Here is a 25,590-nt window from a genome sequence, read left to right as displayed (position 1 = left end):
TACATCACCAAGTTTTATAGCAGCTAAGCCAGTCGGTCATTTAAACCAAAAAACATCCCATAATTTGAGGACAGCCACACGACAGCCTCCGATGAGGCTGACTCACTGTGCAAGGAGATTGCTTAATGCCTCCACCAAAGTCACTAAAGCATCACAGACATTCAGCTTTGGCAGACGGTTTCTCAGGCCTCGTGAGAAACAACATATTTTAGCAGCTGAAGTTCATACAGGCTCAAAAACCCTAACAGTACTTTATTGAAAGCATGCAGTCACAAAAATATCCCATCTGGTATTTCTTACCCCCTCCCACCCACCCCACACTCGCAGCCCTAATGAACGTGACACTTACCGCTTTGGCCACCAAAGAAATAATAGGAATGAGCACTTTGGAATAAGGTTTCTTCCTCACCCTACGTGATGAAGAAGCCCCTAACACACACCACAAGAACCAAGAAGCTGCTAACTCTGCTAATAACAACGCTGAGTATTTTAACCAGGGAGGGAACCACAACCTTGGATCTCTTCTCTTGGACGGAGGCTACGGATGCTCACGTTGTGGATCCAGATGGATCACCCCCAGTAGTTCTCTCTGCTCTGAACAACCAGGAGAATCCCTCTGAGGTCCTGCCCCCTCTGCACAGCTGCACGAGATGGAGAGGTATTTTCAGCCCATTTGCTGCAACACTCGTGCTCTTTTTGCAAGGAAGCAATATTGATCTCTACTGGCTGTATGCTTATGATGCAGCCCTGCTGATTTCAGATCAATAAAGAAGAGAGGCTTGGAAACAATACTCAGGAAGCTAAAAGATGGCCACCCTGCCTTTATATAACACTGAGGGTGCTTAAATCTGGAATTTCCCTGCCCAGTCCTAGAACTGCTCAGATGAAGCAGCTGCTGAATTTTCTGGCAGGTACAAAATACATTTGGTATTTGCTCCTCGAGTCTTGCAATTGCTAGTTAACTACAAGAGCTACCTTTAGGCAGTATTAACTACACTTGCAATCTCGCTCTAAAATACAAACAAACAAACATTATTGGCTTAGGTTTATACCCTGTTTTTACCTGGCTGAGGTGCTACGACCCCCACTAATAACCACAAACAGCTTGATAATGCCAGAGGTTCAGACTTCCGACCCTGCCTTCTCCTGCTTAAAAACACAGATTGCCAAAGCCTTCTCACAGAGAAAGCACACAGCTGTTCCTCCCTAAGTTTAGGGCAGCAGCAGTTTGGGACTGACTTTACTAGGTCCTAAAAAGGATTACAGTGCTGTCCATCGTTCAGCTTTGCTGAAGAACAGTGGTCTGGAGCTCTCCGCAGTGTCATCTCAAGCCCACATCCATAGCATAACATACATGTCAGTTCATCCTGATGCATCAACTATCCCACATCACGAAAGCAGCATAAAGCGGAGTTACCTCCCTGTCAGCAAAGTAAAATCTGCAAACTTTGTGGTTTAAAAAAAACATATCCTGAAGAAAAAAGAAAACACAAAACAGCTCCGGAACTGAAGGTCTCACTTCCACCTTAATCCAACCACTGGAAACAAAGGCATTGAAACAAGACTTTCCTCCTCAAAAGAAGCTCTACAGGTAACTAACGTGTGCAAAGTGTTTTGAGCTTTCCTTCCCCCAAGAGATAACTGTAGCCCAGCAGGGACCAAACATTCCATATAAATAAGGCGCGCTTATTTTTTGTTGCATAGTAGTTTATCAGTGACAGTCCCACCCCAACAAACCCTCCCTCACCCACTGCTTTGCCACCGAGCTGAGACCTGCTGCTTCTGAGTCTGGAGTTTGGCAGAGAGCTTGTCCAAATCTCAAAGGCTCCTTCAGCCAGAAGGAAGGAATGAAGAAACACCTTTCAGTCTTGAAACCCTGTTCTTGTTTTTAAATGTTTACAGATCAATTTGCAGGCATTCTTTTTTTTACCTTCGTGCCAGGCATTGGTGATCACACCACAACCGCCTCGGGTTCCTTACTCAGTGTTCCATTTGCCAATCGGTGCAGCAGTTCAATAAAACCAGAAGCTTATTGAAATATCCAGAGCCTTTGCAGCACCATTCTCTGCTGCCACCAGATCTTTCAATAGATACATATATAATTTACTTCTTTTTTTTTTAATATAAAAACACCTGCTAGTAATGTTCCACTGGAGCTCAAAGTGGCTCAGCTTGGGGCAAAGGCACAATTAAAACACCGTGTTTTCTTACAGGACTCTGCGTTTGTGAATTGTATAACAATAGAAATTTACAGCACCAATCCTTGGGTGGGGTGGGGATGCGTGTAGGAATGAGTCCTTAGAAGCCCGATGAGGGGGCTCACAAGTCTTATATTTATTCTTTTCACCCCCCAACAGTGTGTTCTTTTCCAATCTCCGTGTCTTCCCTTTCACTGGAATGCTCCAACCACGTATCAGCTGACCATGGGCTCCACATCCGCGTCTCTGTCCAACTCGTCCTGAATTTCATCTGTGTTTCCTGAGTCACTGCTGGCTACAGAGCTGGGAGATGGAGAATTTCTGCAGAAAATTCAGAGAAAGGTTGAGACAGAGCATTAAACACCGCCGACAAGCAAGAAAACGTGGGGCTCGTGAGGGGAATCATCACTTCAAACACCCTTCAGACAATGAAGAACAACACCTTTCATTACCAACAAACTTCAGTTCTGTAGTAAATAAAAGGTGGGATGGTAAGGAGGAGGATTCTAAGATCTCACTACCTGTCAGCTGAACCTTTGATTAGCCTGCGACAGGTTTCCATTTGTACATCCAGGCCCCTTTTCATGCTGCACATCTCCATGTACTCGTGAAGGTGGCGGTTCATGTCGCTCTTGGCTGTGGCCAATTCCAGCTGGAGGAGAAGAGAAAAACATCAGCTCAAGGTGAGTTGCTGGCAGCTCCTCCCAGCCCCTGTTTTACACACTGCTGGGGATACATAAATCCTTTATGCCAGTGTTGCATGCTGAGAGCGAGTTCATCTCCTTCTGAGGTGTATTTTAATCAGAGCTCAACACTGGCTTTAGAACAGCTCTTACATCCCGTTCTGCTGCTTGGCGCTTGGTTTGTCAGTGTGTAGTAATGAATGAAAGCACATTCAGGGCTCTGGTGGTGAGAGGCTACAGATGATCACCACTACAGATTGCATTCTTGATAGAGATGCACATTCTTCCTTGCCAGTATGTGCATGTGTACGTGTGACCAGGACACTGCACATGCTTTTGTCCATTAGTAATTATTTATATGGTCATGAATCACTTCCTTACCTCTATCTGCCCTATTGTTTCTTGGTATTCCTTGTCTCTTGTTTTAAAGAAAGATTCTGTTTCGTGGATCAGGTTGCCCAGGTTTTCTTCCTGATGGGAAATCGGGACACAATGAATTAGCAAGAAACCAACAGAGCAGCAGACTGCTGCTTTGTCTCATAGAACCTCATTGGGAAATGCAAGGTCTTACATCCTTCCATGCAAGGGAACCTCAGATCAAGACTCCAGCAACAAACAGCAACCTGATGAGGCCAAAGAATGAAACCGCTGCATTTGCAGAACCTTCCCCAGTCTGATAGTGCAGAAATAGGCAGCAAATGCTTTGAAGACATGAAACTCCATTCTCTTCCTTGTATTGAGCACACCACTACTTAGAGCATTGCTCTGGAATCCTTATTTTCTGATATTCCATACTGTTACTCCCAAGACCACTCAGTTTCCATCATGCACACAGCCTACACGCATTGTTTCCCATTAAAAAGCATTACTTAAGTGCTAGGTAAAGTAATCAATTTAACACAACTGCCTTGATGAGCATTAATTTTGCCACCATCCTTCGGCCACATCTGCAGCAGCTTTATCAGGATCCTACACGGGATCAACGTCAGGCTAACCAGCCTATAGTTACAAGATTCACTCCACTTATCCTTTTATATGCAGAAAGCTCTTGGAGGAGGAAGGTCTTCAAAGAAGGTGGTGAGGGCACTGTATAAGAACTTGAAAGGAATAAAGCCAGTGGAAGGAAGATTCAGGCATGTAAAGCACTGTGTTAAAGACCAGGCACAGACGGAGCAGTCTTTATTCTGAATCTCCATCTACAAGACGGATCTACCCTTTCCTTGTATAATTTTCATTTAGAAGGATTTAAGCTGCTTAAAACCTTTAGAGTTTTTGCACTGAAGGTCTGAGTTCGGCAATATTCCTCTGATAGCTGTGCTTATACATGCACACATGGGTATATGCAAATCAATCTGTCACTAATTCCAGTACATGGCTGCACGTTATCACTCTGCCACTCTTCCTGCTCAGCTCTAAGTATGCTGCTTTCTGCAGTCCCAGCACTTTGAAATAATCTCCGCAGTTTCAGGCTATGCCAGATGATACACCAATGGGAAGATGTAAATTAACACACCCCTGGCAGTCAACACAAGACAATATTCAGGAGTCTGCTGCCTCAGCATCTCTGTTCTATGGCAATGATGGGAGAAGGCAGGATTATTGCCTACCTACCGCTGTCATGCTGCTCAGTAATGAAATAATAGCATCACGTTTAAGACTGCCTGCACAGAGCCAGACCTTGCCATTTCAATCTCTCTTTAGGCCTGTTTAAAAAGGCTCAGGAGTCACTGAATGAGGCAGCGTGCAGCCATTAGCTTACTTTGCATGGGATCTTAAGGATTAAGAGCAAGCTGTTTATTATCCACCAGCACCAGGAGATTCTTACTGACTGGGAAGATAGAAGCACAAGATTCGTGGGCTCAGAAGATCCCTCGGGCCTTACACAGCTCTTTGTGTCAGGCTGTATGTACCTCAGCATCACACGTGGCCCACACCAAGTTTGTTTTTCTCCCTGCTGGAATGAAGGCACAGTACCATCTCACACACCACACGTGCTGTTTTGACAACAGAAGGGTGAATGACACCCTACAGAGAAAGTGAGATGCTGCAAGGAAGATAAAGGGCTTTAGCTAACTCGCTGGTCAGGGTGACAGATGGTGTGATGCTCCTACAACAGCCAGAGCCTTGGATCTTTTGACACTTGCTTGATATTTCTATCTCCTTTAGTCTGAGGGAGCAGAAGAAATGAAGTTTGGTAAAACAAACTGAGAAGCAACCACGGAGAGAAAGCACTAAGAGGATTTTCAAATCAAAGCAAGTCTGCGTGGCAAACTAGATCACCAGACTAACAGCCAAAGGCTCAGATGGCTGAGAGAGCAGGTGAGGGATACCAGTTTTGAAGAGAAGAGTTTAAGAAGAAGATAACTGAAATACTCACCTCTCCTTGGAGGTCAATTGAAGGGTTGCAGTTTGTGAAGTCCTCCCAAAGAAGCAACGTTTCCTCGTTCTCCTCCCACGTTAAACTATCACAGTCGTCATCGAAGTCAAATGTCTCGCGACTGTGAAGGCAATGGAAAAGCATGAGTGGAAAGAGCTGCCCCACTCCTTCAGCCCTTCAGTCAATGTTTAAGGAAAAAAAAGAAAATGAATAAAAAAAAGGGCTTACAAGAACTGAACAAAGGAAACAAAGCAGTTGGAAATCCTGAAAGATCTTAAAAACAGGCTTTGCCACTGTCTGCAAGTCCCTCCTGGGCTCTTTGCCACTCCAAAGTAGAATAAAAGAGCCTTGTTAGCATTCCCAGCCCAAGCACACAGTCCTAGATCTGTCCTCCAGATGGTGCTGCTTGTTAGTTTCCCCTGTTTGCAAAAACACAAAGATGTTTGAAACTGTTCTTTCTCTACATGGGAAAACGAATTCAACCACAGTTTGGGGAATTCTACAGGAAACAGCCACTAGAAGATTCCCTGCTGATTTCACGCTGAAGTTTAGCCAACATTTTCCCCTGCAGCACTCACAGATATTCATTTCAAGAACAAGTAAGAGAAAACTGAGCCCCAGAACGACGCACAAGTGAACGTAAGTACTTACTATTGAACAAGACAGCCAAAGATACTGCTAAAGCCACTTAAGACTGAGAAAAAACAGTGGCAGAGTGGCCTTTAACCTCGTTATTTGGTCAAGCCCCTTTAATATGGCCAGTTGTGCAATAAAGGAAGAAGTTTCAGAAGGCAGCCAGGTCCCTCTTGGTTTGAACAGCAGGCAGTGAAACACAAGTAGCTGCTTCTTGTCTTTCTTAAGGAGGCCTGGCAAAAACCTGAAGCTGCTCACAACAGCGATTTGCTCATTTCTGGCTGATGCATTTTTGTTTCTATAGCTCACTTCCTTTTAAGCTGATAACATCTCAATCCGGAAGCTGAGTCCCCCCACTGTCTTCAGGAGGCTGAGAAGCTTGGCCCAAGAGATGGCATTTATCACCACTCAGAACAACTTCACGAAATAATAAGCATTTTGGACATACACGACGCTGTCTTTTGCAATTGAATTCCTTCAGCTCAGTTTCTTTTGGCTGCAAGAGCTATCAGAATGCAGACTCCCACTTCTGACTGCTGCCTGTTACAGACAAATGTTGTTCAGCATCGACCACGTTTTGACTTTTAGTGCTAGGCACTTATGTATTAGGGTCATCACTATGCAAGTTGCATAAGGTTTCTGTCGATAAGATCAGTAGCTTGTAAAATACACCTTCTACCTGACAAAGCCCCCAGATGAAGAATTTACTTAGACATGTATCATCTTCAATAAGCCACAAACACAGCACCGAGAGTTAGAAGATGAAGAATGGCCTGTGCTGCTCGGGCACATTGTGCCCTCCTACATATGAAACTGAGGAGGGAAGAAAAGGGGCATGGCTTGAAAACAGAACTTCTGGCAACAGCTGACAACAGAAGAGGAGCCAGTGCTCCTTAGAGAAAGACTTGTGTACTCCTACGTATTAAATGCTGATGTGTGGGTAAGCACTGGGAATTCTTCCCTCTCCCAGCACAGTCATTGCAGAAGCTGGCAGAAGACACAAATACTGAAATGCTACTGAGATCAGACCTACAGCACTGGCTGGGGCTCCCTGTGCCAAAAGAAAACAGCAGAGACCTTTAACTCCCATTAGCCCGTGTACACCAGGGGTCGACTTTTAGGCTATCTATGTTAACTTTTCCTGCCCAGGAGACCTTTGATGTTCTTGGAATCTATACAGTTGTCATCCTTTGCTACCATTGATCTGGACACATCCATCACTGCAATGCACCTACAGCTGACCTGAAAATCATGGGCAACACTAGAGGAGGAGGAATCACTCCTGAACTGAGCTGTCAGTCACAATGATGCCATATTCCATCCAGCCCAAAAAGCAGCAAGGCTCCTCCTAAAACTCCAACCCACAGGGAAAACACAGACTCCGATTCTGTAGCATGAGAAACCTTCTCAACACCTATAGAAACAAGTCAGTATTTGAGCTCTGAGATGAAGTCTGCACTTCAGCCTTCCCCACGTTAACCACGATACTCACAGCTGATTGAACATGCGCTTCATTTCATCTGTGATGTTCAAAGAACAGCTGACCTCGTCGTCGGAGAACCTGCTGTTGTCTGCATCCTGTTCTGAGAGGTCATCATCAGAGGCGAGTTTTCGTTCTTTCTTCTTGGAAGCCACCTTAATTGGAGAGAAGGGGAGTAACTAGAAGGTTCGTTTGAGATGCAGTGTCAAATAAAGGAGAGCCATTACACTGGGGTGGTTACAACCACATCAAGTCCCAGGCAGTTCAGGGATTGCACGTATTCAAGATTTGCATCCATTAGTGAGTAGGGAACAAAGAGCACAAGGAAGCAGTTCAAAAATGGCAAAGAGCAAAGCAAGCTGCAGGCTGTCAGCGCTCTACAGGTGTTCATCTGTTCACTGACAACAGCCCAGGGCCTACCAGAGAACATGCAGAGGTTAGAATGATACAGGGGAAAAGCAAAAGCTTGCAGGAGTGCCCAGGCAGCAGGCTTGAGAGCAATGACAGAACTCTCCCTTTCCTGCCACCACCACAGGCTGTTGCTCCCAGCGTTGAACAACTGCGAAGAATAGACAAGAAACCTTCCAGAGATTCTTTTAAGTCAGGTTTGTTCCCTCCCCATAAGCAGATGCAGACTGTTACGTCTTCACACTGACGGGAGGAGGATTGACCCAACCATGATCATTCCTGGACAGCCTTGAAAGAAAGGAAGTTTGCAGATGTGCAGAGAATTCAAGGGACATGCTGTGCCACAAAGGGCAGAGAGCATCGCTGTAGAAGATGCAGTAGCACTGAGTCACACACAGCCTTGCTCCCAGCCTACTGCAGTTTTCCCTCTAATTGGCATCTGAGCCATCCTTTGTTGGCATTGCTCTCCATCCAGATCATTTTAACCACTGCATGCTTGACCAAAAGTGTGCTTGGCAGTTACCTGTGAGCAGAAAGACAGAGTTATTCTGCTCAGAGACAAGAAGGAACCACGAGCACAATGCAGTGGCTCAATATGCTACAAAAAATTATCTCCGAAAAGGAGATCGGAATCTTACTGGAAACAAAAGGGGGGGGGTGGAAAAAAAACCCCAAAACAGAAAAACAAACCACAAAACATTAAGGCAACTCCATCACAGCCAAAATACACAATCAGTGGAGACCACAAGGGTATTTATAGTGTTTTCACATGGCGTCACGACACGGGGAAAAGCACTGGACTTATTCAGGGATTGGACAGGACACATTTAGACCAAAGTGAAGCTGGGTTAATGACAACTGAAAGAGCAGGTACGACACAAGACCAACTGCAATGGGAGTTACAGGTTTGCTCAACACAGAGCTATAACCGCTGGCTTTCATAGCAAGTCGTACGACTTTTCCTGCTAGCACAAGGAGCCATAAGAGCTCAAAGAAGGCAATTAGAGCTGCTGGTCTCACAAAGCAATCATAACCCACCACCATAGAAGTGCCATTCAGATGGCAGTTCTATAAGCTTAGAACCTCTTATTTGTGAGGAGGAAACCATTTATACAAACCTAGGCCCTGGAATTCCTTTTTAAATGCATCCATTACCAAATAGGATCAAGACTAACATCGTGTCTTTTTTTTTTCCCCCTCTTAGTGCTACATCAGAGCTACAGCTACACTCCAGCACTGAGAAAGAAGAGAATAGTTCCATACAGAGCAATTGCAAAGAATGGGAAGTGACCTGGACCACGCTTCTCAACGCTGCTCCCTCTTGACCCATCACTGCTTGTCCTACCCTACAGAAAATTCACATCCTAATCACCTGGAATATCTTGGAAACGTCTTCAGAGTTGCGCTGCTGCGCTACATCGCACAGCTTGGCTGTGATATCGATTCGCCGACAGATGTCCATGTCCACCTTCATGGCCTTTTCTTGAATCTTTGTGTCCAGGTCTGTCATGGGCTGCAGGAAGGACAGCAGTGATTATCTTCTATTATTATACAGTTCAGGAAAGCAGAGATACCCCATAGTATCTCTCTAACCCCAGGGCATACCATCCTTAAACAATATGACGTCCTGTTCTGGGAAGGCAGTGTAAGCTAAACTAACTCTTAAAATGGCAAATTCGCTTTCCAACAAGAGGGCTGGGTTTTGTTTTCTTTGTTTTAAAACATTAAGCAGGTTTCTTTAGGAGTCGGACCTGGCGATCTTAATGGGTCCCTTTCAACTTGGGATATTCTATGACTCTGATTTTTCTCCATCCTCTGTCAAATCCCTCTGGACAAACTGGGGAGGTTTTTATTCTCCAAACACACTGAAATAAAAAAGAGGGGAGGCTATAAACAATGACACTCTTGAAACACAATCTTATCAACTGAACAGGTAGCAGCGATTCTTATCAACAGGAAGGCAAAGAGGCACACGGCAACATTTTGTGTTTCTCTGCTCTACGTATTTACATGGGGGGGGATTGAAACAAGCATTCTTGCTGCTTTCCTTAGGCTCTCTTCCACCTTGCAAAGCTCAAAGCACACCTTCTCTCTCAAGTCCAGCAGGATATCCGCATTCACCGCCACCCTTTTTGTACACACTGAACAACGCTTTTCCTTCTGTGAACGAGCTCTAAGCGATGCAGCCCTAACAAGATTCACACTGCCTCTAACCAAGCATGCCTATTCTTCATTAAACACCAGAAGAAGAGACAGCTAATTGCCAAATTTCGCATGAATAGAATCCAGTGGCCCTGAGAGAATACATTTGACACCGGGGAGCAGGTTCTGCAAGCTAATATAAAGACCGGAGGAAGCGGTTCTAAACAAAATTACTGAATAAATAAGCATAATGGAACATCTTCATTAGACAACTGGCATCAGCACACGGCTTCAGTCTTATGGAGAAAGCCACTTCAGTGTGCACACAGCTTTTCTTTCAGATATCTGCACAGTTATACGATCAGTGTGGCTCAAATGCAAGATAGCTGCATAGTGAGTGAATCCTTTTCCCTAACCTGGGAGTGCTCCATCACGTTCCCCATGGCTGCAGACTGGAATGCCAGCATCGCCAGCAGTGGAATAGGGGGGAGGAAGGGAAGAGTCCGGTTTATGGGCCAAGCAGCAAGTTAATGCATCTCTACACAGACCAGACAGGAAGCAGGGGGGAAGGGTGATCTGTCTGATGCATTAGATCATAAAGACGGTCGTCATACTAACTACAAAGCAGCACTCACTACGACCATAACTTTTTCATGAATGAAGCCATTTGCACAACACACACGTTTCGCAGAGGCAGTGGGAGTTGGCCACTCTACTCTCCGGTGTTACTTACATCACTCATCAGACCCTTAAACACCACAAGTTCTGCTTTCAATCTCTCAATCTTTTCATTTAACTCCTCCTGGAGAGCTTCCGCTTCCTGCGCCTCCTGCAAGAGAAAGCACACAAAAGAACTCAGAGGCCGCAGGGCAACACACACTTCCTCACTTAACCTGAGCAGGGCTGATAAAGCATGTCACCACCCCCACACTGCACTCAGCTTCCAAGCATTCACCCTGCTCTCTAGCACACAGCAAGGCATTCGGCTGCTGGGACTGCAGGAAGGGTTGTAATTAAAAGACAACAACTGCTTGAATGATTATGAGCACAATGAAAGGTGTAGAGAAAGCATGTGCCATTCAGCACTGAATGTTGTGGTTGGTGGGCATGGTGGGAATGGGTTGATGGATGGATTGGTGATGCTAAAAGTCTTCTTCAACCTGAATGCTTCTAGGGTTCTATTCCAAGCTCACCTCTCGCAAGGTTTCGACCATAGACTCCAGGCTCATTCTTCTTGTCAGTTCTTCTTCCCATCTGAAAGACAAGATGTGCAGATGGAGTGTTAAATGTGGGAAAGGAGCTATTTTTTTCCATATCACAAGTTTTCTGCTCGCTGTAGGATGATGACAGCTATTTCAAACGTCAAGCAGATGGTCCCCCCCTCGTTTATACACCCTCAAACCAGGGATGTAAGTCTAGAAAGGAACAGAAGTGAAATCAGCTCTCGTTGGGATCAACACCCTTCCGACAGTTAGTTCTGTGCAAGATTTGGTTCCAAATAAGGTGGGAAATGTTCAGAGCAACAGAAGGCTTTGGAAGTTGAACCACCCCAATCAGCCCTCTCACTGTTCACCTGTTCAGTCCAATCACCTCAAACAACGTTCATGCTCTCTACATCAAAACCTGCAAGAACATACAAGCCTCTGCCACGTCCCTGCAGTCTCAAGTAGAGCACCCAGATGAGTCTTTGAATGCAGGGCATACACAGAAAGGTGAGGGTACAAGAGAAGGAATTCCATCATCACAAATGGTGCAATTAAACCTTATACTACAAGCATCGTTATCGGATTGGGTACAGAACCATTGGTTGATGGGCATGGTGGGTTGGTGATGTGAGTGGTCCTTTCCAACCTTCATGGTTCTGTAGTGCCACAGGAGACCTGCCTGGTCCATTGTAGCAGAAGGAACTGTCTGTTCACTATCAATAACCCAACAAACATTGGAAACCATGTGATTGAAACACTCAGGTGAGCATCACCTTTGAGGACCATCATCATTTCTGCTGCCACTTCCGCATCTTTTTTTCTTGTAGGGACCAAAACTTGATCAAACAACACACTGAAGGGCAAATTTAATCCCATCCGAACTGGAAGGTGAGGGGGATGATCTCCTGCCTATTGCAGCTTGCACAACTTGAGGCACCTGAATGGGTTACAGCTCACTGCAGCAGCACCGAAATGACATGCTGGCTGCTCCTGCTCCCTCCTGCCATTGTGCTGCAGCAACAGCCAGCAAAACAGCATGTGCACTCACCCCTTACAACCCATGCTTGATTTAGGAAGGTTTGTGATACATCTTTTTTACCAGCAAGGATTTACTGCCAAGCAGGGTAAAATATTTAGGCTGAAATTTGCATTTGTCATCAAATATTTTAGCTCGCATTTCCACATCCTGTTTCCTTTCTGTCTGCTGATTACATGTGTGCTCCCTATCAAAATAGCAACTTCGCTTTCCAGATTTAATATTCAAGTCAAGAAGGTGAAATTAAAAGCAGACAGTTGTGCTGCAATCTATGATAGGCTCTTTCAGATACAGCAATGCTGCTGGGCTCAAATCACTCCTCCTGGTCATGCAAGTCGATGCTGGCACTGCATGCTGCTCCTCCAGGTTTTAATTGCTCCATCAGGAATAGAGGCTGCATTCAGGTTACCCTGCTGTATTAACCTGCATTCCTACAGAGCACGGTGAGCTCTGCAGTGGAGGGATGTGTTTTCGGGAGATGGAGCTGCATATTTGGAGCGGCTGTGCCAAAAAGCAAGCAAAAAGGATCAGCATTCCTCCCCCAGCAGTTCAACCAGGCTGGGAAGCTGCCAAAATTACGCATCTCAAACGTCTGCTCAGCCCAACCTCCCCTCGTCCTGCAAAACAAATTCCAGCCGTTCCATTTCTTCTCTTTATGCCGCTTAAAGTGCATCTCGCAGAGCAGTGATTTACAGCCCTAATTCCTTTCCTTCAGACTCAGAGAGGAGGAAGAGGCTGTCCTCTCTTACACACAACACACCCCCACTCTGGTTTCTGTTTCTCTTAATTAGAGGAACGATCGGGTCAATGGTAGGGAAGAAGGAAAAGGAGAAAGGCTGGGAAGCTGGAGGGTGACAATGAGGCAGTTGATTCATTCTCCCTTTCAACTTCCAAGCAAGCGAGACAATAGAAAGATTGCTCATTCATATGATCATGCTCTATTTGCTGTAACACACAGGACTTTACAAGGGACTTTGGCAGCTGCCATCACACGCTCCAACAAATGCAACAACAAGCCACTGAGAAGATGCTTATTACGGCAGCAGAGGTGACCAATGGGGTAGTGCAGAGGAATGCAGAGGTATGGCTGTACTTTATGATCTCGGTGGTCTTCTCCAACCTTGATGGTTCTATGGCCTTCCCCAAGGCTCAACCACTGTATCAGCCTGCTGTATCAGAAATACATATCGCAAGCCTAGCCATGCTTTATCCCCACTTTTCCCACCTACCAAGGGTGCTTTAGTCATAGCCACCACCCCTGAAAAAGGGCTTGTGTGCATCGGAGCAGATCCGGACCCATTCCCTTTTAACAGATGTGACATATTACATTCCAGCAGCGTGCAGTCACTGCAGCTCCAGGCCCCAAACTACTTCTGCAGCCCTGTGATTAAGAGTCAGTGTCTTGCGTAGCTTAGAGGAGAACAAAGGCTGTTTGCTGTCTTTAAAGGGAAGAACAGCGTTGCAGGGCTATTAGACAAACAATACTCACCAGCAGTCAGCGAGGATTAAAGTTGCTTAAAGCCTTATTCCTGTAAAGCTGAGTCACACTGCAAACTTGTGTGTTTCCTTTGAAATTGGAAGAGCAGATACACCAATGCTGGTAAGGGGGGGGGTATCCCAAGAACTAGATGGTATCCCCAAAGCATACATACAAACCTCAGCATTCATGAGGTCGACAGGACAAGCTTCCAGTCTTTCTCCTGTATACCTGCACCAACCAACCTGAGCCTAATTCTTCTCCCTCTATATCATAAGGAGAGAACTGCCCATTCACAAAAGCTGTTTAGGAAAAGGAGATTTAGAGACATTTGCCTCTGCAAAAAACTGCTCGGTGAGTTTCTTTCGTGAATGCAGGACAGTATTACTTAGGTATTATTTAGACAACAGACAAGATGCTTGCAAAATAAGCTAGATATAAACATGCGGCCTTAAATATGCTTTTGCTCAAGGCAGAAAGGCAAATAGAGCAGCTGATCGTTAATGATGCCTGATGGCATCCACTGCACTCTTTCTTGCATTAAAAAACACCTTTCCTCAAGGGAGCAAAACCCTCCTGAAATAACATTTAATGACAGTATAGGTCAGGACTTGGAATCTTTCAACTCTGCCTTCTCTTCAGTTCATAGGGAGACAAAGTAAAAGCAAAGAGCTCAAGTGCTGAAGAATACAATAGGAAGGAAAAGGAAGCGTGTATTTGAACAACAGCTAAAAAATGCTCATGGATGTACATGGCTCCAGTTGGTTTTCCTTGCGTCAAGGCACCACCATTCCATTTTTGGGCATGAGATGCACCCAGCCTTGCTCACCTGTAAGCAATCTATCTATTCTCTGTGGCACCACACCTGCAAGGAAGTGGAGCAAACACCCACCCCATGGCAGCACCGAGCCGTTCCAATGGAGACACGTTCCTTTGTGCCAGCACCGCTTGTTCTTTTGTGCTCTCAGCCCTTTGACGCCCATCCCTTGTTGAGCTCCAAATGGAAGGTGTGCTGCCTGCTCAACAACCTCTGGCACGGGATTGAGCACCTTGCACTGCCCAACCCATTGCATCACCCCGCATTACTCACAGTTACGCACCGGGGCTGCAGCAACATGCCCACTAATCCCCTCTCCACCACCTAGATCATAACTATCAACTTTACACTTCATAACTCCGGTCATTATACGCTGATTTCACTTAACGGCCCCTCAGAAGTCAAACCATGGCACTCCCACGCATGAGGATGCTAATCCTGTGCATGGCTGGAGGCAGAATATGGGCAGGGCACGCAGGCTGGGATGAACACCGGGCTAAGAGAGACCATTTGGACTTTCTTAGGTGGATCTGAGGCTTTCTGGAGATGTAAACACACCTTTACAATCCAAAAACACCCCACTTTCTGTTCTGTTGAATCAAAAAGCCAACCAATGTTCTCCTTGTTTTTAGACTCCATTTTGCCATCCGGTCTGTTTTGCACTAAGCGAGCTGCGAGGTCACGTTAAGCAATTGCTAACTGTGAACAATTAGCTTGGTCACAAATGCTGCCTCTTGATTAAGAGAGCTTTTGCCACACAGGGATTCTCCTAGATGATCCCAAGCACCAGACCACTCTGTTCCCACATGCCCTGCCTTCGTATTGAAGTAAATTAAATGTTTGTTGATGGGCTCCATGTAAAACGTATTAATTTAATGCGCGCATCTGATTCCATTAAAGGCTGGCTCCAACACAGCAGCAAGCAAGCAGCACTCTTGAATGAAGTCATCTGTTGTTTGCAACAGGCAGGGCAGCATCCACTCTGCACGAGTCACGGTTCTCTTTGCTCAAAGTCTGCAGCATCAGATCTCCCAAAGATCAGAGCAATGAGGGCATCCATGCCTTGAACCTGCCCATGGGTGTCCATGCCTTGAACCTGTAGCAATGGTTGAGGCTAGACAGGTAAATTGCACTGTTAAAGCTCAGGGGGTTTGTTACAAAGAAGAGGTTAATATTAAAGCCCTCTCCTAGGCTCCATTCCTTGTGAATTAGTGGAAGAACTTGCTATATAGAAGAGCATTGTGTAATTATACCTCTTGATTATATTCATGTGGAATGATGATCGAGCCTGTTAATGGAACCACAATAAAAAATCAGCTGCAGGTTCATTTGTTCATTAAGTTCATTAAGCCATGCATAATGTCACAAGAGCTCAATAACTTCAAGCAGCAGCAACATGCTGGCATTCCTTTAGAGAGCAAATGGTGTTGCTTTCCTTACACTGGGAGAACCTACATATAATAGCGTTAAGATTCAGAGCCAAATGGAATGCATCTTAAGTGACACAGCTACAAGACACCTCCTGTATGACAACCCTGCAATTAAGTTCTCACTCTAAAGCACCTTTTGATACCCAGACAGGCCTTGTTTATTGCACGTGCACCTTGAAGGCCTTCCATTGACCACTGCAGGGTTGGACGTGGTCTTAGTGGTCTTCCCCAGCTATTAATGGCTTTGTAACCTAAGCCTGCATGATTCTGACCTGCTATCATGTGGAAATCCAAACAGCTTGGGAGGAACGGAGCTTAAAGGAGCAAAACCACAGAAGGCCTTTGCCTGTTTGGTTATTCCTCTATGAAACATCCATACTCTGGAATCAGAATGTAATTCATTAGAGTCACATTTACCTCTGGAGCTCACCAGCTCCTCAAACCCAACTATTTCCTGCATTAAGAGATTTCTGGTCAGTCGATAAGATAGCAGCAAACCTCATGATGTAATGCACAATACATTAACTACTACACAAAGTTAACCAAACATTGCTTTCCGGAGCCTCCTCTTCTATTTGCCAGTGCTGCAAAGAGCCTGTCTGAAAGCAGGAAGGATCAGATGGAGCTGGATGTGCTGAGCTCAGAGCGCCGGCCATGGCAGTTTGCAACCAAGGGTTCCAGCAGGATTAATGCTTGTTCTTTCCCACTCAGCACCAGCAGCTTCAATTCATTTCTCACTCCTGTCAAAATCTTCTTGATGGTGTTTACAAGCCCTGAACGAATAAACTTCTCTTAAGCATGAACAAACAATTCTGCAGCGTGGCAATTTTTGACAGCTGAAATGCCATTTTGTCCAGTGCTATAGAAGACCCCGGGGAAGGGGAGAAGGATTTGTTCAGTAACGTGAGAACACAGGGCTGCCTGCCTTCCATTTTGCAACGAGCTACGTGGTAACTGAAGCTAACCCGGTTCAGCTCCTCACAAAAGAGCCTTGTGGGGAGGTGGGGGGGGGAAAGCAATTTAAGAACATGCAAGGCCTGAGGGTTTGCTTTCTTGGAGGGTGGGCAGGGAGTTCAGCATTTACTCTGCACAAAGAGCAAGAGTGAGGATAAAAGTGAGAGCGAGGAGCAAGGTGAGGACAAAACCATGTCAGTATCTTAAGATGGGCCTGGCTGGTGTAGCCCCTGCAGAACACAGCAGCAATGAGCTGCTCCTGTGCATGAACACAACGAGCCCCTTATCTCCTTTGCCACCCAGGTACAAAGGAGACAACTGCGAGCACAGCTTATGGAACAGCCACAGCAAAGAACATTACATCCCTGTGCAAGTGTTGTCATAACTGCAGATAAAGTAATTACTCTGACTCATTTTGAAACAGGTAATCTCAAAAGCGCAGGATTACACGACTGCACAGCGCTGCTAGCTACGAGTTAATTATCAAATGCTCAATTCCCATGTAAGGAAATCTCCAACAAACACAAGCACTACAAACACCGTGCATTAAAGGCAGCTGATGGTGTATAGACATTTCTTTTGCAGCTACATCATTCTGGTAGGCAGTGTGTCAGCACCTCAAATTCATTCAGAGAGAGCCCGGTGCAAAAAGCATTAACATGAGGAACTCATAGAGCTGCAATGGGAAGGCTGGGGGAAAACAAACTCAAAGAGACCCCGTGCACACAAAGGGGACTGTGAGCTGCAGAATACAGTGTGCCATTATCACCACGTCCCAAAAACGCCACGTGATTCCTTTGGGCAGCTCATCCTGCATCATTACTGACATAAATACAGGCTGCAGCGGAGCAGAACGGAGCGAGAAAGGTTTTTCCTCACCTAAATTGTCAGGTTGGATGTTTGGATGGGAGGTACCGAGAAGAACTTTAGCACTCGGTTTCAGGAAGAAAAGTGCTCAATGGAAGGGGATTATTATGACTGAGTCACGTTATAAACACAGAAGAATCCATCCATTGTTGAGAGAAACTCAGCAATTGCTCCATGCTCATCACTTAATCAAATGCGTTGCAAGAGAAGATGATAGGCACCAGCATGCCCGTCCCAGAGCATCACTATTGCCCCCCCCTCCACCCAGTTATTAGTTCGTTTTGATTTATATACATTTAAATCCCCATGTAGGAGACACTCCAAGACCTGGTACAAATATGAGCACTCTGGGGGCAGGAGGAGGATAGAAAAACCAAGCAAGACACGCTTTGCTCTCTTAGCAAAACAAAGCTGCTTGCCAAAGCCTGGCAGCCGAGGAGACAAGTAGTTACAGGAGAGATTTAGAGCCATAATAAGATCTAATGCTAAGCTGTCGGAAAGAACAGGCAAACTTCTGTGGCATGAATTTCCTTTCTATTTGCTATAAACACCTAATGAAAGCTTTCATGAATGTCCTCTTGGAGGCTGCCAAGTTAAAACGGTGCATTATCTCAGCTGATGCACATGACTGCGTGGAAGATCCTTACATCACAGCTCTAAGCAGTAACTGAACAAGCTTTTTAACTAAGGGAAATGTTTCCCATGTAGGGTGAGGATTATTTCTTTCCAGCACTGCCTTCGGACCTCACAGCAATGCTATGGAGGGGAAAGGCTGAGCTCTGTGGGTCTCCTGCATGGAGTCCTGAGTAACACTTACATAAGAGGCCTTCATTGAGTCCCCCTGATCTCAGAGCTGGGTTTGCTACGGGCAGTCAATCCTCGTCTGTGTTGTAACCACACTGTGATCACTGCACAGCGCTTCTGGAAGGCACAAGCCTTGATAAAACCGAGCAATAAATAGGATTGCAATGATTTCTCTGCAGAATGCAAGCAGGGCTCCTGCTGGAGCGTGTTGCTGTCAGCACTTGGTTCGCTTCTGCAGTTCCTCAGCCTGAAAAGCCAAGAGTAAACACTAAGCCACTCTCTGCCCTCCCTCCCCCCCCCCCATGTCCCCAAAACCAAGAGCCAGAAGTTGTCTTAATCTCTGCCCCAACACTGAAGGCTTTGTTGAACCCAATAAAGCTGTTTTATCAAACGAGATAACTCTTATCAGCTTGCAGGAAATCAAAGTGGCAGCTGAGATACACGGCAAAGCCTCCACACCGTGTTCCCATGCACCCAGCTTTATCTTACCTCTATTTTATAAGCTGGGTTATCTTTGCAAAGGTGAATCACAGAACCTTTAAGCTTGGAAAAGACCTCTACCATCATCCAGGCCAACTGTTCACCCACCACCACCATTTACATGCAACATCAGGGCTCTAAGACTGCAAGCAATAGCAAAAGGTAGGAAGTAAACAGCTCTTTAGAGCTGTGACACTTGAGGAAACACACAGCCCTCCAAGAACTGTGAGGGTGCTTACTGTGTTTAAGCTGCTTTAATCACTTTAGTACAATGGGCAGATTAATTTAGTTGGGTATTCCTAGCTAATTACGGTTACTGGTCTTTAGAGTAGTACCATGAAACAGCAGTACCCTGCCATTGAAATGGGAATAAAGATGACACCAAGGAGGATACAGCATTCAAGCTCAGGCGTTTTTCAGTGTGTGAAGAAAGGCAGATCAGCCTTAAATTCACATCACCACAATGGCTGTTTTTGTTGTCGCATCAATTCCCAGTGTCATAACTGTTCATAATGCACAGATGAACAATGAGGGATGAACCGAGGCTGGTGTTGGAGATCTGCTTTGCAGAGCAAAATGCTTACATTACCTGAGCTAAATGAGCAACGTGGTTATTAGTGGGATGCGAAGCTCCGGCAGTGGAATGCCTGTGCTATTTAGGGAAGGGAAGAGATGATGGAGGGCTGAGGAGCTGCAGGACAAACTTGGTTTGAAGGCAGCGGGGCTGTCGGAGGAGCAGCGTGGCTGGCAGTGAGCTCATTGCCTGCAGCTCCAGGCTGAGTCACAGCCCCAAGCCCAGCTAACCCAAGGGACAGCCGTCCCCAAATGAGCTTACTGAAGTCCCAGAGCTGTTTTGGAAGGGCTGAAATCCTGCGTGGCATCGCTGCAAAGAGGGGCTTCGTTCCCAGGGTCTTTTTGTCCCTGTTGGCAGCCAGCAGCTCCACGTGCTGGGTAAAGAATACAGATCAGTGGGCAAACATTGCCTTGTGAATTAGGAGTTCTTAAGAGCCTTGCACTCCTTTTTTCCTCCCTTTCTTTTTGAGAGCGGGGGGTTTCCAAGCAAGGCAGAACATAAAGGCAACCCAAGGTCAGGGATGCTGGTGGAGTCATTGGGGAGGTATTTGGGGGAAGAGTAAGGACAGAACTCTGACTGCCCAGTGCTTCATCACAATGCTTTGCAGGCCAATGCTTTACAGGAAGAGCCATAGGGGGGGGGTTATGCCACATTGCTTCATGCCTGCAAGAGGGAATTCTGTTTTTCACCCTGAGAACTGGCCCTGAGAGCAGCAGTGGGGCTTATTAGCATGCCCAGAGTGTGAGACAGCACTGACCAGCACACAAAGCAGGAGAGGGATTCTCATATGTGTTAAGGTCGACACTAATAGTTTCATTTCTAAGCTCCTGAACTGACCAGCAGGCACTGGGAAACCACTGGGAGTTTTCATGCCTGCTTTGAAGCAGAGAGACCCAGAGCCAGCCAGGGATTACAGAATGCCACACACGTGACTTCTTTCTTTAGCACCAAAACCAAATGCCACCCTACAGCGTGAGTCATTAACCAACAAGCGTGGGCATTTCCAACCTCAAACCAAGGCTCTCCAGCAATATATTCAAAGCATTATGATCTATCAGTGCATCCGAGCTCACATCACCAAACAGCAAACCCTCCTTCCTTGCACAAAGCCAAACAAATCATGGCTCAGTGGGCAGTTGAGGTTGGACTAGGAGATTTTAGTGGTCTTTTCCAACCTTAATGATTCTGTGACATAGAGAACGTGCTGGTGATGAGTTGATGGTTGGACATGGTGATCTTGGAGGTCTTCTCCAACCTTAAAGGCTCTATTTAAAGACACAGCCAATGGGCAGTCATGGGTTGAAGGTTGGACTTGGTGATCTTGGAGGTCTTCTCCAACCTTAATGGCTCTATTTAAGGACACAGCCAATGGGCAGTCATGGGTTGATGGTTGGACATGGTGATCTTGGAGGTCTTCTCCAACCTTAATGGCTCTACTTAGGGACACAGCCAATGGGCACGGTGATGGCGTGTTGATGGTTGGACTTGGTGACCATAGAGCTCTTTCCCAACCCTATTTATTCCATGAAAACAGCTGGACTCGATGTTGAAAATAGAGATTTGAGCCAAAAAGAGCAACATCCTGTGAACACACTTCCAGCAAACTGAAAATAGTGAGTTAGTCACAGAGAAGGAAATGCAGGAAGCTAACTTAAAACCTGGCAGAGCTTCACCGCATATGCCCAACCACAAAAAAGCAGCCATTGAGCTGTCTATGGGCTCAGCGCTTCCTTCAGTGCAGAAAGGCTGTGATTATCCATGATGAAGAGTCAGAAATAACTCGGGTTTTAAGTTTGCTTTCAACTCACCCCTATGTTGGAAGGGTCTTGGGGTTGATAAGTTGGAGATCAGAGGCACCTGGGGGTTTTGCAGCCCTATAGCTGTGTTCCCTGCCTGGTTATTCCCCTTCACCAAGTCCGAGGCTTCCCACCGTGAGTCACGGAGGAATAAAAGGCCAATTCAACACACACAAAAAGCGTTGTGGTTCTCTTTCAACAGGAGAAGCCACTCTTTGAAGCCCAAGTTTCTCTGAAACTCACGGCACGATGCGGCGATTCCTCCCTCTGATCCAATTCATCTGCAACTTCATCCTTTTAATTGGGGTTCTGAGCTAATAGCGAGGCAAAGATAAAGCACAGAACAAATGCTGATTCTCTGATTCACATCTATGAGGGGTACCTGAAATCAACGACATGGGGCCGCATCCCAATGGGAAGCGGTGCAGAACACAACCTCAATGCAACACAACCACCCCTTTTAAATGTAAAGCTACACATCCCAGAGTTAAATACATCCCTACGTACACCGGAATTAAACGTATACCCACATATATACGTGTGGCCTTTGCATTATTGCCATCAACTAAAAGTCCAACCCCCGGGTGCTTCTGCTGACTGCATTCTTCTGGAGGGATAACAAAACGACTTGTTTCTGCTTGGCTCCATGCGTAACATTTGCATCTTGTTACCACTGCTTTAAAAGTCCTCGGACGTTCCTCCAGGGCTTCTCTTAAGCACGTTTTTATTAAGTTCCCCCCCCTTTAAAACATGAGACCCGGTGAGTTTTGACGCGCGTTGCCTTTGACAATGATAATCTTTGTCCTTTCCAGCTGCAGCAAATTTAAGATAATCTCTTTCTTCAAGTGGACTTGATTAATCTTCCCAACCAAATACCATCTTGGGGTAAAAACAATTATTTCCAGTCTAACCCTTGCTATGAGTTAAGCCTGGGCTGGAAAAGACAACCAACATCTGGCCAGCTCAATATCTGCTCCAATTAAGAACAATTTTGCAACCATAATAGACAAATCTATTCAAGCGTTCAGAGCAAAGCTCGCCACAGCAGTTAAAGGAAGGGAGAGGAATAGAAGGGAGAGCAGGGCAGGACTGCAGCAGTGTTTCACCACGTCAGCAGAGCTCTGTTGGCAGAGCACACATGGGTGCATTCGGGTTCTAAAGATCTTCAAGGCCTCTTCCAACCCAAACCTGTGATTCCATGGTCTACAAGGGCCTATGAATGCAAAGGGCAATTGCCTCTTGCATGGCTTTGTAGGATCACAGATCCGGGTCAGAAAGTCCTGCATGCAATGAGCTTTATGCAGGCCCTAACAGCACGAGGCTCATTATCCATTGGAAGATTGGAAGGCTGATGACAAACACAACAAAACCAAACTGAAGCATCTACTGCAAGAATGGCACTGCCGACATCACAGCCCCATTGGTGAACAAGCATGAGGGTGCTCAAGTGAGCAAAGCCAACCCAGCCCATGGAGCACAATGAGGGCATCCTGGTGACACAACACCCAGCCCCATTGCACTGCAGCTTCCTCCCATCTCCCTGGTACCAACCAAACAAACACAGCCCCACCATGTCAGCTGAACAAAGAGGAAGCCTTCTTTTTCCATTGGATGCAGTGGGTGACCCAATGCTTGGCAATGAAGGCAAGGCAGCTTGCAGGAGATGCACTGAGATCAGCTGCTAGTAATAAACACACAGGGCAGAAATCATTACAGGAGCAGAATATTCCTGCCTATAGATGCATCCTGAACCAAGTTAATTCACGAGTTCTGTTATAAAACAATGCAAATAAAGCCACACAATGCAGCTCTGTTATACAGAAGACATTCAGGCTGCTCCACCAGAGCTGCTTCCTAAAGAAATAAATAAAGGATTACATTTGCTCTCCAGCAAATAACACAACCCAAGAAACACATTTTAAGCCCTAAAACACCCCAAAATGGGAACGCTCACATCCATCCATCAGCAGCAATCAGGCAATGCAGGGATTTCCCTGCAGAATCCCATCTACCCTTTTTCTCTCTCTCTCTTTTATTCCTCCCTTGGCCTCCATCTCTACCACAGATGCGTTGAGCAGCAAACACAGCACTGCAAAAGGAACGTTATCCATCACCGGGGTATAGAACACCATTTCAAACCTCCCCCATCAATAAGATGAAGGAAACCTCAAGATTCCCAAGGCTTACAAAGGCTGCCCGGATGGCTTTTGTTTTGTTTTGATCAATTCAAAGAAGCTCCTGTTCACATAAACCTTCCCCTGCAGTATTTGCAACCCAAATATTGCAGCACTGAGCTAATGGAAGAGAACCGGCGGGTGAAACCCGATGGCTGATTTCAGCCACAAAATAGAAGAACGAGCTCAATTAAGGAACAACGAACCCGATGCGATTTGAACGACACATTATTCCCCAGCTCCAAAAAAAGGGGGTTTTGGGGGGGGGGGTTTTACAGCACAGCTGACAACGCTGCTTGGAACACGGAGCCTCCCTGCAGCACAGTGGATGCTGGAGGAGGAGCAAACCCTCCTCAAGAAGGGTCCCCCCCCTCACCAAACCCATAAGCATCCTTCCCAAAGAGGGGAGCTTGGGCTGCCAGCATCTGGATTGTGATGCTGGGGGGGGGGGGACCCAAATCCCTCCTCCAGGAGACCATGGTGCTGGGAGGCCCATCCCCAGTTGAGGGTCTCAGATTGATTCCCTTCTCCAAAGGCTTCAAGGGGGGCCCATCCCCACAACCCCACGGCCCTGCCACATGACTGGGGGATCCCAAATCCCTTCTTCATGCAATGGGGGATTAGACCTCGCTGGGATCCTCATACCATTTCTCCAAGGGATCGTGGCAAAATAGGGGCCTAACGCCAGCTGGGGGTCCCCATATTCCTTATCCAGAGGATCACGGTATGAGGGGGACCCCAATCTCATCTCCAAAGGATCACGGTGCAGCCTAACCCCAATTAGGGTCTGCGTATCCCTCTGCCCCCAGGGCTGTGCCATCTTATTGGGGAGGGGGAACAAACCTCTTCTCCAAAGGATCCCAGAGCTGGGGGAGCCCAACTCCAAATGAAGCCCCCAGGTCCCTTCTCTAAAGGAACACAGTGTTAGAGGACCCCCTCCTAATTGGAGTCCCCACATCCCTTCTCCAGAGGATCAGGGTGTGGGGAGTGGGGGGCATCCCTTCTCAAACTGGTCACAGTGCTGTAATGGGGGGGCTCCAATTAGGATCCATAGGATCGAGGTGTAACACGAGGGCCCATCCCTGTGCCCTCAATGCAGCACCACGCAACCAGGAGGGCCCTAAATCCATTCTCCATAGGGTCGCTGTGTTGGGAGCCCCATAACTAACTGGGAAGAGTCCATAGGATCAAGGAGGCTCATTCATCCCTAAATGAAGCTCCAAAACCCCTTGTAAAGGGAAAAGGATGAGGGGGAGGGGACCCCCCCACCACCCAACTGAAGCCCACCCCATTCAAACACCCCACTCACTTTCTCTTGTACTCGTCTCTCTCCCTCTTGACTTTGGCCAACACGTTGTAGAGAGCCCGGATCTCGGGTGTGATGGTATCGATCTGCACCCCGACTCCATCCGGATGGATCCACGACACACCGGGTCCTTGCACCGTTTCTAACCCACCACCACCGGTACGTCTCACTTGGGTGTAGCTCCATATAGTACCGGGTAGGCGACTATAATGCGATGGTATCAAACCAGGTCCGGGACCCGAAGATAAAGCAGCTCCGGTTAACGGGAGGCCGCCGTCGGTTTGCACGGCCTGGTCCCGGCTGAAGGTCTTATAGCGGAGGCGGCGGTCCCGTTCGCATTGCTGGGCCGCCAGCTGCTTCTCTAACAGCCGGTTCCTCCGTTCCAGCTCGTGCACTTTAGCCAGGAAACAACGGAAACGCACGTTGAGGCCTTTCAGCAGATGGATGTTCGAACCCAAATCGTTCCTCAGCGCCGCCGTTACCGGTGGGCCTCCCGCCGCTCCTCCAGCCGTACCCGGTGAACCGCTTCCAGCCGTCGTGACGCCGGGAGAGAAAGCGCGGGCCATCTCACCGAATAGAAGCGAGTTCATGGCGGATGGGGAACGGCGGGGAGCGGCCGCCTCACGGGAGGCGAACGGCCGTTATGAGGGGACGGGAGGAGGAGGAGGAGGAGGAGGAAGGGGGGGGGGGGGGCGCCGCCGCCGCGCTCTCCTGCGGCTGCCGCAACCGCCGCACCGGCACCAGGCCCC

General features: G+C 46.9%; 1 protein-coding gene across 1 annotated transcript; it reads right to left on the bottom strand.

Moving 5' to 3' along the window:
• Positions 1-1,933: 1,933 nt before the first annotated feature.
• IFFO2 (intermediate filament family orphan 2) lies at positions 1,934-25,590 on the bottom strand. The gene is made up of 9 exons (XM_072354496.1): positions 24,845-25,590; positions 11,115-11,175; positions 10,655-10,750; positions 9,152-9,292; positions 7,384-7,526; positions 5,259-5,379; positions 3,263-3,352; positions 2,720-2,850; positions 1,934-2,519 (listed from the first exon to the last, which is right to left on the bottom strand). Exons 1-9 carry the CDS (start codon positions 25,429-25,431, stop codon positions 2,414-2,416), a joined length of 1,476 nt encoding a protein of 491 aa, XP_072210597.1. The 5' UTR covers positions 25,432-25,590; the 3' UTR covers positions 1,934-2,413.

Source organism: Excalfactoria chinensis, chromosome 20 (genome assembly GCF_039878825.1).
Source record: "Excalfactoria chinensis isolate bCotChi1 chromosome 20, bCotChi1.hap2, whole genome shotgun sequence".
Lineage (NCBI taxonomy): Eukaryota > Metazoa > Chordata > Aves > Galliformes > Phasianidae > Excalfactoria > Excalfactoria chinensis.
Note: the sequence above shows the minus strand (reverse complement) of the source record. Positions and strands in the feature narration are given on the sequence as shown.